Raw genomic sequence first — 15872 nt, forward strand, 5'->3', positions numbered from 1 at the left:
AATTGCACCATCCCTGGGTCCTGTGAACACGCGATTATCAGTGCTGGGTGGTCAGACTTTTCCTTTCGCTTTGGCTAATAGTATTAGTTACAGGGATCTGCCAGTTACAATTTATCCAGTTATTCTGAAAAGTGAATCATTTCCAGCAGCGCCAGTGCAGAGTAAACATCCACGGATATGGAGATGGCAAAGACTGGAAATAAGTGGGGGCCCCTGCGGTTTCACAGCTCAGGGGTTCCAGTGCTTGGATAACTCCCCTCTGACAGGTTCACCCATCTCAGGTCAGCTGAGAGACCCAGATCATCTCTTCTTTGCGCCAATCAGAATCCAGACAGCATCTCTCTGATGCAACTGTTCTCATCAAATAATTAACCCTAGATCACCTATTTTTATTTGGTCCTATAAAAAATCAGCTGCCGTCACTCAGTCCAGAGCTGGAATGAAGACCTTCCCTCTTCAAGTGCCTGGGCCAGACTGCCTTGCCCGGACATTTCCTTCCCAGTCTTGGGCATTTGGGGGCGCAGTTGAAGGCACCGCGCCGAGGCCGTGTAGTGTTCCACTGACAACCTCTCTCGGGGAGGGATTGGGGCGGGGGGGGGGGCGGTGCACTCGCTGTGGGAGGCCCGGCCTCGGACACACACACACCGAGGTCCTCCCAGGCTGCTGGTAAACCCACGATGCGACGACCCGGGGGTCCCAGAGCGAGGAAGATGGATCAGATCCGCCTCACTCTCTTAGTCCAGCCGGAGTGGCGGGGTGTAGGGTGCGAGCCGTGCGGGGCATTTGAAGGTGGGCATACCGGCCCCCAAGTGAGGGGTGTGCATCCTCTTGGCGGGCCCCTCGGCTGTTGCAGGAGTCAGGACCACGCCATCTTCCCCTCTCGCCCTCCCTCGTGTGACCACTCTCGATCCCGCCCCAGACAAAGGCAATCTGAACTCCAGCCGAAAGAATCAGGGGATCAGGTTGCTCTCTCTCACCGCCCCCCACCCCCGCCCCTCCTAGCTTCTCCTCTTTCCACGTGACTCTCAGGAATCTTTTGCCAAAGCTCGGAGTCGCTGGGTCCATTTTCACTCCGAGCTCTGGAGAGAGGAAGGAGGGGAGGGAGGCGGAGCGTGTGTCCTTTAAACGCGGGGCTCCAGAGGGGGCCTGATTTTGTGCGCTTCCGGGCTCTCTGGTCCGAGTGGCTCTAATTCGGGGGTCCCTTCCGGGCTCTCCAGCTCTTTCCTCCTTGCATTTAAAATGATGGCTCCTCCTCCGCTTCCGTAATCGCATCTCGACCCTGCAGACCGGCTCCGGGCGCACGGTGCGGAGGTGGCCGGCAGCGCGGAGAGGTGGCCGGCGGCGCGGAGAGACCGCGCCCGGCAGCTCTCCTCACCCCGGCTGGCGGCGGGGGCGCGAAAGTAGCGGCCGCGTCCCCCCGCGCCACCCCCGGGCTCTCCTCCCGAGCGTTCGCACGATCTGCGGCAGAGAGCGCAGCCCGAGGAGGTGCCGGGCGGCCGCAACACCGGCGAGTCCCGGGAGCCGCCCGCAGCGCAACACAAAGTTTCCTGCGAGCCTCCCGGGGAGGCTGAGGTCCGTCGAGCCCTGGGGGCCCAGCCCAGAAGGAGGGGTGACTGGGTCTTTCGGGGCTCCCGGCAACCCCCTTGGCCGACGCGGCGCCGACGGAGAGTGTCAAGCGAACTTTAAAAAGGTGCCGCTTAGGAACCTTCTCCGGGGTCTCCACGGTTTGGGGATCCAGGAGCCGACGCGCCGGGGTCTCCACGACCGGGGACCCTGGAGCGGATAGGTCCGGCCTGAAGGAACTGCTGGGGGATCAGGTCGGCCGGTGACCGGCAACTTTCCTGCGAGACTTGGCCTCGGGGAACATTGTGCGCCCTGCCTCCTCCTTTATTTTCCCAGCTCAGCCCGCGTTGGCGCCCTGCTCGGCTGGAGAATTGGGCGCGCTGTTCCCCGGCTGTGAGTGAACTGAAACCCCCTCCCGCCCCGGCGCCTCGGGGCTGATGTGAGTGTCGCTCCCGCCGGTCCGTCGCCTCGTTTCCCCGGAGGTGACCGCTCGCCGCCGCCCCCTTTCTCGGTGCGCCCAGCCCGGGGCGCGGAAGCCTGCGTTTCGGCTGATAACCGGTTCTTGGATGCTGAAAGGTGGGCTCCTCCAGCCTGAGTGCCGAGGCGGCGATGAGTGTCTTCAAAGTGTGGCTCGGGATGGCTCTCGCATTGGCGGAATTTGCAGCATTGCCTCATCATTCTGAAGGTGAGAGAGTGGTGGTGTGTGTATGTGTGTGTGTGTGTGTGTGTGCGCGCGCGTGTGATCGAGCTGTTTTAAAAGCTTAGCCGGATTATGGTATTGTGAGTCAGATGGAAGTTTTCTGGGGATGGGTAGGTGGGTGGCCGGGGAACTAGAGTGGGTTTTTTTCTGAGACGATTCCATCCAACTCCTGATGGTTTTGCACGCGGATCCCAAGCCCCACTCCCTTTCAGCCCTGAGCGCATTTGGGGGTGGGGTGGCCGATGGAGGTGCTATCCCTGAAATTGGATTCTCTTTCTTCCACTTCCCTGGAGCCCCTGAGTGGAAAGCAACTACATGGAGCGTAGGTGAGGAGAGAACAGCTGCTCTTACCTGCGTAAAAATACTTCTGCTCCTATGAAACATAAAATCCGGCTCCTTAAAACCCCTTTCCTCTCCCGCCCTCCTTTTCCCAGTGGGTCTCCCCTTAAAGTCCAATTAAGATTTTATAAACCGGTTAGAGCGTGTTCTGGAGGTGGACAATTCAATCGGACTAAAAGAAATCTCCCCAGTACAGAAAGGCACCAGGCTGCCGCTTCCGCGGAAAATAAGTGGTTAATAAGAGTTTAGCTCCATTCTCTGACTTCGCCCTCTGCCTCCCAGTTTTCCTCCGGGTCTCCAGTCTACGTGTAAAAACCCTGGAGCTGGGGGAGAGAAAGGAGACGGTGGGAATTGTCGCCATGATAGCAAAAGCGATGTGAGCTCGGGCAAATAAATGCATCGATAAAAAAGATCAAGAGTTTGGGGGTCCTGGGATGCGGGCCCGGGGATGCGAGGCGCCGGGAACTCCCACCTGCTCGGAGTCGCCGGGAAAGTCGCCTCTCCGGGCTTAGGAAAGGGGAAGGGAGACGGCGGGCGGAGGAAGACGGCTTAATCCACAGCGCAGGGCTCTCGGCTTCCCCTCCCGGCTCCATTCATTATTCATCCAGCTTCAGGAAGGAGGGTTCACCTGCCCCGCTTCAAATCAGAGCCGCAGCCGCTGGCGCCGCGGGGCTGGGAGCCTTCTCCGCGCAGGTGCGGGCTGGAAGCCGGCTCGCGGGTGCGGACCCGGGCACGGGGCGGGGGGCGGCCGCAGCCCCCGGCGGGACGCAGCCCTGCTCGGGTGGACCTGCAGCCACCTGAGATGCTGCCTTTTCCTCGCTAGCTTCCCGGGAGAGGGTGGCGTGGCTTTGGAAACGCACAGCACTGGGGGCTTGCCGGTAGATGAAGGGACCGTCTGCCTGCACCCTCCCGGGAAGTATGTTAAGGGTCCGGGAAGGAGCAGGTCTGGGACCTGTGCAGCCCTTTTCAAACAAGGCATAACCTGTAGAACCGTGTCTTTGTTTTATGTGTGAGTGTGTTTGCAGACTTAAAAAACAATAAAACTTAAAGGGCTTAATTGTAGTGAAGCAGATGGGAGAGTCAACCTAGGACACCCCAGTGTGAACTTGAGACGTAGAAAAATTACATTGTCACCGAGTGATGGGAGTTTCCTATTTAGGATCATATCCCGGCCACGCGGCAGACGTGCTATCTGTCCGTCGTCCCCCCCCCCCCCCCCGCCCCCCGCCCCCCGCCCCATACTCACCAGGGAGCAGTTGGAATACTGCAACGATTGGCTTCTCAGAGCAGATCTTTTGAAATGACAAAAGCCATTATTATGAAGGGCCGGCAGGGTTCGCTCTGTGGAAGACGGGTTGACAAAAAGGGCAAAGTTTAAGAACGTCCAGAGTTTTCAGATGGGGGAGAGGAAGTGTGGGGCGTGAGGAGCACTATTCCTCCAAAGATTCTTTGGATACTTTGCTTCTTACTGTTTCAGCCCACCTTCAGAGCATTCTAGAATCATCTCACAACCTGGATTGATACATGTTTGAGAGTTTCCATCCAAGTCATAACGATGCTGGAAAGTGAAAGTCGCTCAGTCCTGTCTGACTCTTTGCGACCCCATGGACTATATATATAGTCCATGGAATTCTCCAGACCAGAATACTGGAGTGGGTAGCTGTTCCGTTCTCCAGGGGATCTTCCCAACCGAGGGCTGGAACCCAGGTCTCCCGCATTGCAGGCGGATTCTTTACCAACTGAGCCACCAGGGAAGCCCCAAGCCTAATAATGAATGAATGAGTAGGGAAATTTGTGGAGCACATACTATCTGCCTGGCACTAGGCTAAGAGCTTTACATATTTACTCTCATTTAATTAAATTAATTAAATGATAACAGCCCCACAGCCAGAAAATCAGTTGTCATCTGATGAGACTTGTGATTTGATTCTGTCAGGGTTTTCTTTTTCTCTTAAAAAATACGAGCATTGAGGACAGAGATGGAGAGCTTAAGGATCTTAGAGAGTTCCTCAAGTTTTAGTGCTAGTCCTGGCAATGATTTTTAAAAACGGAAAAGAAGTATTCACATGTGTGGGTCTTTTGATGTGACTAATTCTGTGATACTTTTGCTGTTCAGACAGAATTTGTTTTCTTCTCAATGCTCAGAGAGCGTGTCATATATGTTCTAGTACACCATTTAATAACTCTATAATTTTAGTTGATAAAGATGCCGTCTTCTTTTTTTTTCTGGGTTAATTGCTTTTATTGTCCCCATTTTATATACAAAGAAATTGCAAATTAGTGCCTCAGTAAAATACCCAATAAAACTAACTTTAAAAACTAATAAAATGATTAATCAAATTAAAGATGCAGTCTTCTTCATTTAACTGTATGCTCACTGAGGGCTTAAGATGGCTTTTGGTTATTCTTATATCTCCAGCTCAGCTCCTGGTGCACAATAGGTACTAAAAAATATTGTTCAGGGGAATAAGTATTGCCAGATCACATTTCAAATTAAGCTTAGACTGCTGCCGTATGGCCTTGGATGAACTACCTAACTTCTTTAGGCTGTGTTCTATTATTCACCAAATGCAGAAATTGGCAAGGTGATAGCTCGTGTAGAACTAAAGAGCCTCTTGATGAAAGTGAAAGAGGAGAGTGAAAAAGTTGGCTTAAAGCTCAACATTCAGAAAACTAAGATCATGACATCTGGTCCTATCACTTTATGGCAGATAGATGGGGAAACAGTGGAAACAATGGCTGACTTTATTTTTCTGGGCTCCAAAATCACTGCAGATGGTGTTTGCAGCCATGAAATTAAAAGATGCTTACTCCTTGGAAGGGAAGTTATGACCAACCTAGGTAGCATATTAAAAAGCAGAGACATTACTTTGCCAACAAAGGTCGTCTAGTCAAGGCTGTGGTTTTTCCAGTGGTCATGTATGGATGTGAGAGTTGGACTATAAAGAAAGGTGAGCACGAAGAATTGATGCTTTTGAACTGTGGTGTTGGAGAAGACTCTTGAGAGTCCCTTGGACTGCAAGGAGGTCCAACCAGTCCATCCTAAAGGAGATCAGTCCTGGGTGTTCATTGGAAGGACTGATGTTGAAGCTGAAACTCCAATACTTTGGCCACCTGATGTGAAGAGCAGACTCATTTGAAAAGACCCTGATGCTGGGAAAGATTGAGGGCAGGAGGAAAAGGGGACAACAGAGGATGAGATGGTTGGATGGTATCACCGACTCAATGGACATGGGTTTGGGTGGACTCCGGGAGTTGTTGATGGACAGGGAGGCCTGGCGTGCTGCGGTTCATGGGGTCGCAAGGAGTCAGACACGACTGAGTGACTGAACTGAATTGATCTGAACTGATAACTCCAAAATACTTGTGCTAATCATCCAACATAGAATAAAAAAAGTTTGATATTTACTGCTTTATTTGCAATCAGTTGCAATTTCATAGTTCTGAATTTTAATTATTAAAAGAAAACTGAAGTTTTACCAACAGGTAATTGACAGTTTTATTTTACATTTTCTTATATCACCAAGCTGACAGACCACTATGATTTGAGAACTTAACAAACTCAGAAAGTCACAGAGAAACTTCTAACAAACATGGCTGCTTTCTGAATCAGGTGGGCTCTTCCATGACATTTCCTGGAGAAGAACATCTTGAGTTGTATTGACCCTGGTTGTGTGAAGTTACACTAGGTAGAACCTGTTGGCTTGTGGGTAGAGCAAGATTCTTGAATTGGTTAAGAGAACTGAGTTCTAGTCTGTGTCTGTTACTCCCCATGTGACTTCAGTCAATTTTATAGTTTTCTAGTCTTTTTCTAGTTTTTAAAAGCCATTAATGGAATATGCTGAAAAGGATAATTTAATAGAGTGTTTTTATTTATGGGTGGATCATCCTATTTGGTTCTACTCTTGGCTGGAGAGTTCCTTCTATGTAAGAGTCAGTGCTTAAAACTCAATGTTAAGGAAGGAAAGACATTGGATGGGAAGAAATAGCCTATCTCTTCACTCATTCATTCCACAAATCTTTATTGAGAGCTTATGTATCGGTTTATCAGGTTATATCTGGTAGGGACATATAGACATCAAAAAAAAAAATCATAATACCTGCCCTAAAGGAGTTTGCATTCCTGGAAAACCATTAATATGGGTAAGAGAGCCATAGGGACATGTCAACATTGACCCTCAGTGGGTTTACCAATACTGAACAACTGCAACCCTGCATCTTTTGGCTTTTGCAACTAACTACTAGCAGAAATAAAGATGTGTTTATATTGTCATAGGCTCTTATGTCCCTCATATTATATTTATGTTCTCCTCTGGGGATTGGATTCTAGGTGTTATCCTCTGCAAATAAATCCTTTAGTGAGAGCATGGCCATCTGTATTCACTGTTGTGGACTTGAGTGGCAATATTACTCAATTTTACTCAGACATGAGTAGTCGTAAAATACTCGGCCACCACTTGGCTCAGGAGAGGGGAGGGGTTGCCACATGGCATAGCTGGAACCCTGTGCCAAATCTTACATTAGTTCAAAAACAGTTGGCCCATTTTCGATTTAACTACTCTATTAATTGATCTGACTCCTGGTTGACAATAATCAGAACATGAGCTGTCCTGTCAGTTCAGAAAACGATTCTGTTTTAACTGTTCCACAGTGTGCAAGCCATATGCTGAATTAGAGCACAACATAAAAGCTTGAACATTTAAATGCCAACTTGTGGCTGCTTGTTCCTAATGAGTCATGTTTTTGTGATACCATGCTCTCCAAATTTCTTCATATCTTATAATCTTATCTGCCACTATTTCTTTGAACTAATGGATCTGACATTTTGTGATTCTTAGGTTTTAACATCTCTAAAATGAGCAAATGCTCATGTTATCAGGTAGGGGTTTCTATCACGAATATCAGGCTGTGAGTACAAGTGCAAATTGTATCTCAAATTTCCTCTGAAAACTTCAGATTTTATACAAGTGTCTCATAATGGATTCCCTTATAATGTGTCAGTGGGCCTAAAAACAGACATTTACCTGTTTACATGAATATGAAGTGACATTTTGTCTATGGGACCTGCGAGAAAGGCACAACCCTAAGGAGGGAAGGTCGCATGATCTTGGCTTCCTTCTTGGCACCGTCTGATCCCGTCACCCTGCAAAACTTCACGTATTTTGTCACAGGTGTCAGAAATTCAATTACTCGCCATCTCAGCTGTGTTCTATGCCCTAAAACTGGCCAAGTTCTTGATCAGAGGACCTGGTTCCTCTTGTCTTTTTCCTTGTTTTCCCTTCTAGAAGGCCTGTTTCTCCTTGTAGATCCGCTTTGTGTGTGCATGTGCATGCATGCTAAGTTGCTTCAGTCATGTCCAACTCTTTTGCAACCCTATAGAGCCTAGCCCACCAGGATCCTGTCCATGGGATTCTCTGGGCAAGTATGCTGGAGTGGGTTGCCATTTCTTAGGGCGTGGTGTCTTCCCGACCCAGGGACTGAATCTGCGTTTCCTACGTTTCATGCATTGGCAGGAGGGTTCTTTACCACTCGTTGGTCAGAATTCCCATTAATCTGGAGTTGCCTTTCAAGTTCAGAATTCAAGTTCAAATAAGCCAAAATTGAAAACTCAGAGTTGCAATCATTTCCTTAAGAGAAAAAGTGATGAGTGGAGACAATAACTTTGTTTTCCAAAGTGTATGGGTTGATTGGTTAGTGAAAAGGCATCACCAGAAGCTGCATGCAGCGACTTTGTCTCCTGGTAGGTGTGAAGCTTGTGTGGGTGTGGGAAAGTATGCCTGCACATGAGGACTACATGTGGCATGGAGTGGTGATAATGTTTGATGGAACTGGGTGTTACAATGGGACGCTTTCTATCCTCCAGAAGGAAGCAGTGAGGTTTTGGAAGACATGTTAGTACTCATTTCTGCAGCTGCCTTTTGGGTAGAGCTATTGTGTTGCAGGAAAGCCTTCAGAGGCCAAGGCTTATTTCTTTCAGAATTGTACATCCTGCAGCAACCCAAACTGAGTTAACTCCTTTTCCTAATGATAGAATTTATCAGGAGTTACACACAGTTTTGACTTCAGTACCTAGCAGATATTTGGCTTAACGAAATGTGCTAATGTGGCTACTCACTGCCACTTTATTTTTTCATGGTACAACGAATTTGTCCAAATTTGTCCAAATTTCCAGAAATGGACTTTGATATGAATACTTGGATACTTCTTAAGATACCTGATACCTTTTGGAGGTTTGAAAGGATAGTGGCTTTTCAAGGGTAGTGCTGTGGAAGAAGGTAATAAAATTATTTGAGGATGGTTTTATCGAAAGGTTGAATTTTGTTAAATTGTACCTAAGTGATGATCTTTATGTTTAACTTTTAAATGTCAGAAGTTGTTAAATAAGTATGTGTTTTAAGAATTGAATTGTGTTGATATGTATTTATTTACCTGTATACTATTATTTTGGAGAAGGAAATGGCAATGCACTCCAGTATTCTTGCCTGGGAAATTCCTTGGACAGAGGAGCCTAGTAGGCTACAGTCTATGGGGCTGCAAAAGAGTTGGACATAACTTAGTGACTAAGTATGTGATTATTTTATATATATATCCACATGCCTCATAATTATTTTGTAAATGTATCTATATCTATATATATGTATATATATATCTTTATGATATATTGTCAACTTAAATAGTCTTTGGAATGGGATTTCTTAAAGAAAAGTAAGTTACTTAGGAAGAATTTCCCCCCAGGGTTTTATCTCAATTTATTCTTATTTGAATGTCAAGGGCACAAAAGTCATTTCAGTAAATTTGCCCATAGAGATCTTTGATTCAAAGCCCAAGTGTAAATAACCATTTCATTTTCTTTGAACATTGTTCTTCATTCCATTATCAGTAGATAATGTAGACCAGTCCTAACTTCATGAGAAGTTAATAGTACTGAGACTTTTCCAATGATCTCTTGGAGGCCAGGCACTGTAATAAAATGTGTCCTTTGCTCGTTGGACATCCAAGTGTGGCACATTGTCAGGGTATGCTCTTGGTGTGTGTATGGTATTTCAATCTGCTTTGAAGTGTGTTTCTGAGCTAGTAGCTGTTCGCACACTGCCCGCATGTTTATAGGTTGAATCAACACCTGTTGTGCTGTTCAAAAATCGTTTTAGAAAAAGAATAATCATGTGGGCTGGAAAGCTTCACGAAGGAGATGGGATTGAGTTCAAGGAACTTGATTAGACCAGATGCATCTCCTGCAGGAAACGAAAATGAGTAAAGACGTTGACAATATGAAAGTATTATCATGGGATCCTAAGTTGGCCTCTTGGGTTGGACTGGAGAATTTGTCTGAGCAAAGAAAGGCCGAGAAGCCTGGATCAGTAAACTGGGACTGGATTATGGAGGCTTTGCTGATTTGTCATAGAGGAAAATGCACACTGTATTTATCACAAGTCGTTGTATACACAGTTGTTTTAAAATTCAAAGAATAAGCTTCAACAGTGCCTTCCCTCATGTGTGTCCTAGAAATATTGTTTTAGTGTTTGGGGTTATTTTCCCAAGGGAAGAACCCTCAAGCTTTTAAGACTTTGGAGAAAGCAGAGTTTGCTGATTATGACGCATGTAGATGCAGTTTTTGTGTAAGTTGGCCAGAGCTGTGCCTGTTGGTCTGTTATGCATCTCTTTTAATTCTTGTTTTGTTTTTCTCCCACAGGTGCTTGTGTCTATCAGGGTTCCTTGTTGGCGGTAGGTCATTCCTCATATATTTGACTTATTTCTTATGAATGTAAAATACTTGATTGGGGTTACTGAGTGAGGTGACCCTGTCATTGTAAAATATGTTTATTTTCCTTCTCGGTTTGAGGATTATCCCTCATCCTGGCACAATCATGCTCAATTACTTAATACCTTTTCCAGAGTGAATTAGTTCCATTCAGATGCTCAGGTATTGGAAGAGAAATTCAGACAGCCAACACAATTTGCATTCCATGGCTGTCCCGTGTGTTCTTTCAATCAGAGAGAAAATTAGGTCCCATTCTCTTGTCAGATATGAACTAGGTCACAACCTCTTTATCTCCTTGTTGCATTTTGAGTCCCCCCTGCAAAAATATGTATGATTATTGAGTACAATGTGGAGGATCCTGACCATTGTTTTGCATTATACATTTAAGTTTTATAAACAACAAACAAATTAACATTATATCTCTGAACCTTTGCCATGTAGAATAGAATTGATTTTGAATCTAACGTCAGAATGACTTGTGGGAAAAGCTGATGCAAGATTCCTGCATTTCTTTTCATTAATAGTGTACTGTGGTGCATAACAGTGTGTTAAAGCCTTATTGAAAAGACCGTCTACACTCCATCAACTCTAATAAATGGTGTGACAAGTCATTCTTCACCACTTTTTTATTTTAGTTTAATAAATGCTGTAATAAGAAAAAGAACTCGAATGGTTGGAAAGGGTTTGCTCATTTACATCCCAACCCGCTATTGACATGTGTGATACTAATATGTCATCTTGAATTATCCTTGTGGAATTGAAATAAATGAGAAATATTTGAAATATCTGAGAGTCTAGATAATTGTAGATGTTCACAGTAATATTCTTGAATCTGAACTTTATGTAATAGAGTTACTGCTCTGGAGATTTATGAGTTTTTCCTTCCTTATATTTTTCTATAAAGAATCAGGAGAAAGCATTTTCCACTCTCTTTTCCATTCCCTGCCCTTAAAAGCCTACTTTTCCTTTGGTTTATTCTTTAGTACATTTTAAGAATCACTTTAAAATCAAAGTGCTATAAAGTATATCATCAGTTTGGGGGAGCTGTAGAGATAGTCTGTCCATTTTAATATGAAGAAAATTACTTGTTGTATAGAGTGCTTCGTAGCTTTTCAGTATATTTTCATAGCTATCAATCATCTACCTGATATATACAGTAGATCACTGAAATAGACAGGCCACATATTATCTTACACCCTCCCTCTTTTTAATGAAGAACTAAGAGTGAGAGAGAAAGAGATCTGCTAAAGGTAATTGACCTTTAAGGAGTGGACCAGAACAAAACAACCTGACTTTTTTCAGGTTGTTCTTCCTGAATCTCAAGACAGTGTCCTGACTACCTTCTGTGTTTGATGTGGCAGCGTGGTATTGTACATCTGAATATGACTATAGCAAGTACAGAGAGAGGTCAGTTCGGTTGGATCAAGTTAAGGGAGTGGTCACCAGCACACCTGTGACCCTTCCAGTTGGCTTCCTTACTTACCAAGACTTTGGTGTGTTTGTTCCTATATGTCCTCAAGCCTGGTATACTTATGATCGTGGTTATGCAACTCAGTGAGAAAGACAATTAATTTGCTGCAATAATGAAGATTATTATTGCAATATTGCAATATGTTGCAATATTGCAAAATAAAGATTACTCAACAATTGGGGCTTCCCTGGTGGCTCAGACGGTAAAGCATCTGCCTGCAGTGCGGGAGACCTGGGTTCGATCTCTGGGTAAGGAAGATCCCCTGGAGAAGGAAATGGCAACCCACTCCAGTGTTCTTGCCTGGAAAATCCCATGGAATATTTATGGAGTGATACCCCTGGACCTGCTATTCTAGGCACTGGGAATGCATCTAGGAATAAGCAATATCAGATTAATGCTAAGAGCGAAAACAGTATAAGGACAGGGGAGAGATAGAAAAGGCTAAAGAGGGGACAAGGGTGGCCTCTTGAAATAAGGGGACAGTGAAGGGCTCCCTGAGGAAGTAAGGTGACATTTGAAGAAAGACCTGAGGGGCACGGTAAGAGCTAGCCCCCTGGACATCCAGGGAAAGAGAATTCCAGAGCAGGGAACAGTGAGTGTAAAGTCTGAAGCAGGAGCTTGTTTGGCCATTTGAAGACGGGCCTGCAGGTCAGTGTGGATGGAGCATGTGACCCGGGGAGCGTGGCAGGAGATGAGGTCAGAGAGGCGGGCGGTGACAGCGCAGTGGGTCCTTGCATGGACCTTAGCTCGTCCCTTCAATCAGTGGGTGAGCCACTGGAGGAGGTAAGAGCAGAGGAATGACGAACCTGACTTACAGTTTAATTAAACTGCTGAGGTGGGAATATGAAAAGAAACAGCGTTTGTTTCTAGGGAAACCATATAGTTGAATACTTTAAGAGGTGAGTTGCTGAAAACTTGCTGTCAAATTAAGGGTGAGAGAAACAATTTTAAAAGATTGGGGGGAAAGCACAAAAGTCCAGAGAGATGCTGCATTTGCGTTTATTTGCAACCACGTGGAGTCCCTTTTCCATTTTAAGAAACTTCAGGATGGCAGGGAGGTTGGTGCCTTGTGGCCGTAGCCAGTTGTCTGCTTAATTCATTGCTGCTGTCTTACCACACAGGGTGGTCTTGAAGAAAAGCACTGCACCTGCATCAGTGAAATTGAGTGAATATGCATTTATGTATTTTTAATTTAAAATCCAGACTTTGAGAACTTTTATATACTGTTTAGGATTCTCTGATGAAGCAATTCCTTGGGTGAGAGGATTTCTGTGGTAAGAGGCATGGCATTTGGGAGCTGGCTGTGAGGATGGTGGTATGGTGTCACAGTCCTAAACCCTGTGAATTCTACCTGTGTGCCTTTTAGAGCTGGGAGGGACTTCAGAGATCAGGTAGTCCAGACTCTCCATTCATAGTTGGGGGAGCTGGGGCAGGGCTGTGAAGTTCTTGCACTTCTTTTATTTCTCAGGTGTGTGTTGTGTGTTAGTTGCTCAGTCGTGTCCGACTCTGTGACCCCATAGATGGTAACCCCAAGTCTCCTCTGCGTGGAATTCTCCAGGCAGAAATACTGGAGTGGGTTGCCATTCCTTTATCCAGGGGATCTTCCCAACTCAGGGATTGAACCCTGGTCTCCAGCATTACAGGCAGACTCTTCACTGTCTGAGACCCCAGGGAAGCTCATTTCTCAGGTGCTAGGCTTAGTTGCTCAGTCGTGTCTGACTCTTTGTGACCCCATGGACTGTAACCTGCCAGGCTCTTCTGTCTCTGGGGATTCTCCAGGCAAGAATACTGGAATGGGTTGCCATGCCCTTCTCCAGGGGATCTTCCCAACCCAGAGATCGAACCCAGGTCTCCCTCATTGCCGGTAAGTAACCAGAAATGGAAAGTGGTCTGGTTGAAAATGGCAAAGCACCAGCTTTACTTAGAATTCCATGAAACATACCAAGCAAATGAGGACATGGATCCAAGCACTAGCTGCTGGTTGCTAACTCTCAGCCTGTCTTGTGAGTATTCCTTCCCCTGGTACGGTTTCTATCTCATCATTAGTTGCCTTGGAAGCGGCATATAGAGTGGAATATTCATGACGCTTATAGTCTGACAGACCTTAAAAAAGTGATTTTAAATCTAAGTACAGTTTACAATGTTGTGTTAGTTTCAGATATACAGCAAAGTGATTCAGTTATGTGTCTGTGTGTATGTATATATATCTTTTTCAGATACTTTTCCATTTTAGATTATTGCAAGATATTTCTATACTTACCCGTGTGATATAGGAGGTCCTTGTTGTTTATCTATTTCACATATAGTATTGTGTGTATGGTAATCCCAAACTACTAGTTTATCCCTCCCCCACTTTGGGAACCATGAATTTCTTTCCTGTGTCTTCACGTCTATTTCAGTTTCGTTTATTGGTTGCGCTGAGTCTTTGTTGCTGCACATGGGCTTTCTCTCGTTGGGATGAGGAGGGCTACTCTCTAGCTGCGGTGCATGGGCTTCTCATTGTGGTGGCTTCACGTTTTGGCGCATGGACTCTAGACTGCTCAGACTCAGTGGTTGTGGCATGTGGGGTTAGTTGCCTGGTGGCATGTGGAATCTTCCTGGAACAAAGATTGAACCTGTGTCCCCTGCATTGGCAGGTGGATTCTTAACCACTGGACCACCAGGGAAGTCTCTCTATTTCTGTTTTGTAAATAAGTTGATTTGTTTCATTTTCTTTAGATTCCACATATAAGTGATATCATATGATATTTGTCTTTCTCTGACTTCACTTAGTGTGATCATCTCTAGGTCCTTTCATGTTGCTGCAAATGTTATTATTTCATTCTTTTTTTATGGCTGCATAATGTCCCATCGTATATACATGCTACATCTTCTTTATTCATTTGTTGATGGACATTTAGGTTGGTTCCACATCTTGGCTATGGTAAACAGTGCTGCTATGAACAGTGGGGTACACATACCTTTTCAAATTAGAGTTTTTGCTGACAGACCTTGCATTGATTCTGCCTCGTAGGCTACAAACCAGCTCTGTGACCGAGTTACATAAGCTTCCTGAATCTCCATTGCCTCCTGTATGAAATGGGGATATATAGAGCCTTTCCTGAATGATTTTGTAAAGAAGATAATGTGGGGAAGACACCCAGATGTGGTACTTGGCATGTAATTTTCTGCAATGACAAAATTCCTCTTTATGAACTAAGAAGAAGGAGAGGAAAGAGAGTTAATCAGCACCTGCTATGTATTTCACACTTTCAACAATCCCAGGAAACAGGCATTGTCTTTACAGATGAGGAACCTGAGTCTCAGAAAGTCTTAAGTCACTTGTTCCAAATCACACATAGCTAGTCAGTGCTAGAAGGAGAGCACGTTCCAACCCAGGTCTGATTCTAGAGCCATTTCACTGAGCATGCTGTTTCTTGCAGCCAGGCCAGGCCAGTCTGCTTGTTGTCTCTAAGCACAACTGGCTTATTTTACTTTCAGCCTGATGTGCCCAGCCGCTCCCTGCTGCACCTGTCATGCAGTTGTCTCTGCCAGTCTCTGGCCTGACCTCCTGCAAAAGCCAGCTGTCCCTGGCTAACCCCTTCCCAATTAGCGGGGGCTCTCCCACACTGAATGAATGAGTGAAAGACGCTCAGTCGTGTCTGACTCTTGCGACCCCATGGGTTGTAGCCCTCTAGGCTCCTCTGTCCATGGAATTCTCTAGGCAAGAATACTGGAGTGGGTAGCCATTCCCTTCTCCAGGGAATCTTCCTGACCCAAGAATTGAACCTGGGTCTCCCGCATTGCAGGCAGATTTTTTTTTACCGTCTGAACCACCAGGGAAGCCCAGTTGTGCTAAATTCACCACCTGAAGCAAGGCGGGTATATCATTCCATCTTAATGTATAGTATGTGCTATATTATATATGTGTAACCACACAAATCCCAACTTTTGGTGGGATAATGTGTGGTGTTTCCCAACTTTTAACAGCTTTGTGGACTCAAAGGGACACTGCACTGACTTAGTTCTAAGCCCCATGTAGCCATTTCTTAGTAATGTAC

At 45.6% G+C, this 15872-nt stretch overlaps 1 protein-coding gene across 1 annotated transcript in view; it reads left to right on the forward strand.

Annotated features, from left to right (window-relative positions):
- The first annotated feature begins 1084 nt into the window (after positions 1-1084).
- The window catches only part of FRAS1 (Fraser extracellular matrix complex subunit 1), a 504323-nt gene continuing 489535 nt past the window's right edge, over positions 1085-15872 (forward strand). Inside the window, exons 1-2 of the mRNA XM_043447950.1 lie at positions 1085-2248; positions 10293-10324. Coding sequence (XP_043303885.1) covers positions 2173-2248; positions 10293-10324 — 108 coding nt within the window. The 5' untranslated portion in view covers positions 1085-2172. The remainder of the gene's footprint in view (positions 2249-10292; positions 10325-15872) is intronic.

This window comes from Cervus canadensis, chromosome 26 (genome assembly GCF_019320065.1).
Source record: "Cervus canadensis isolate Bull #8, Minnesota chromosome 26, ASM1932006v1, whole genome shotgun sequence".
Classification (NCBI taxonomy): Eukaryota; Metazoa; Chordata; class Mammalia; order Artiodactyla; family Cervidae; genus Cervus; species Cervus canadensis.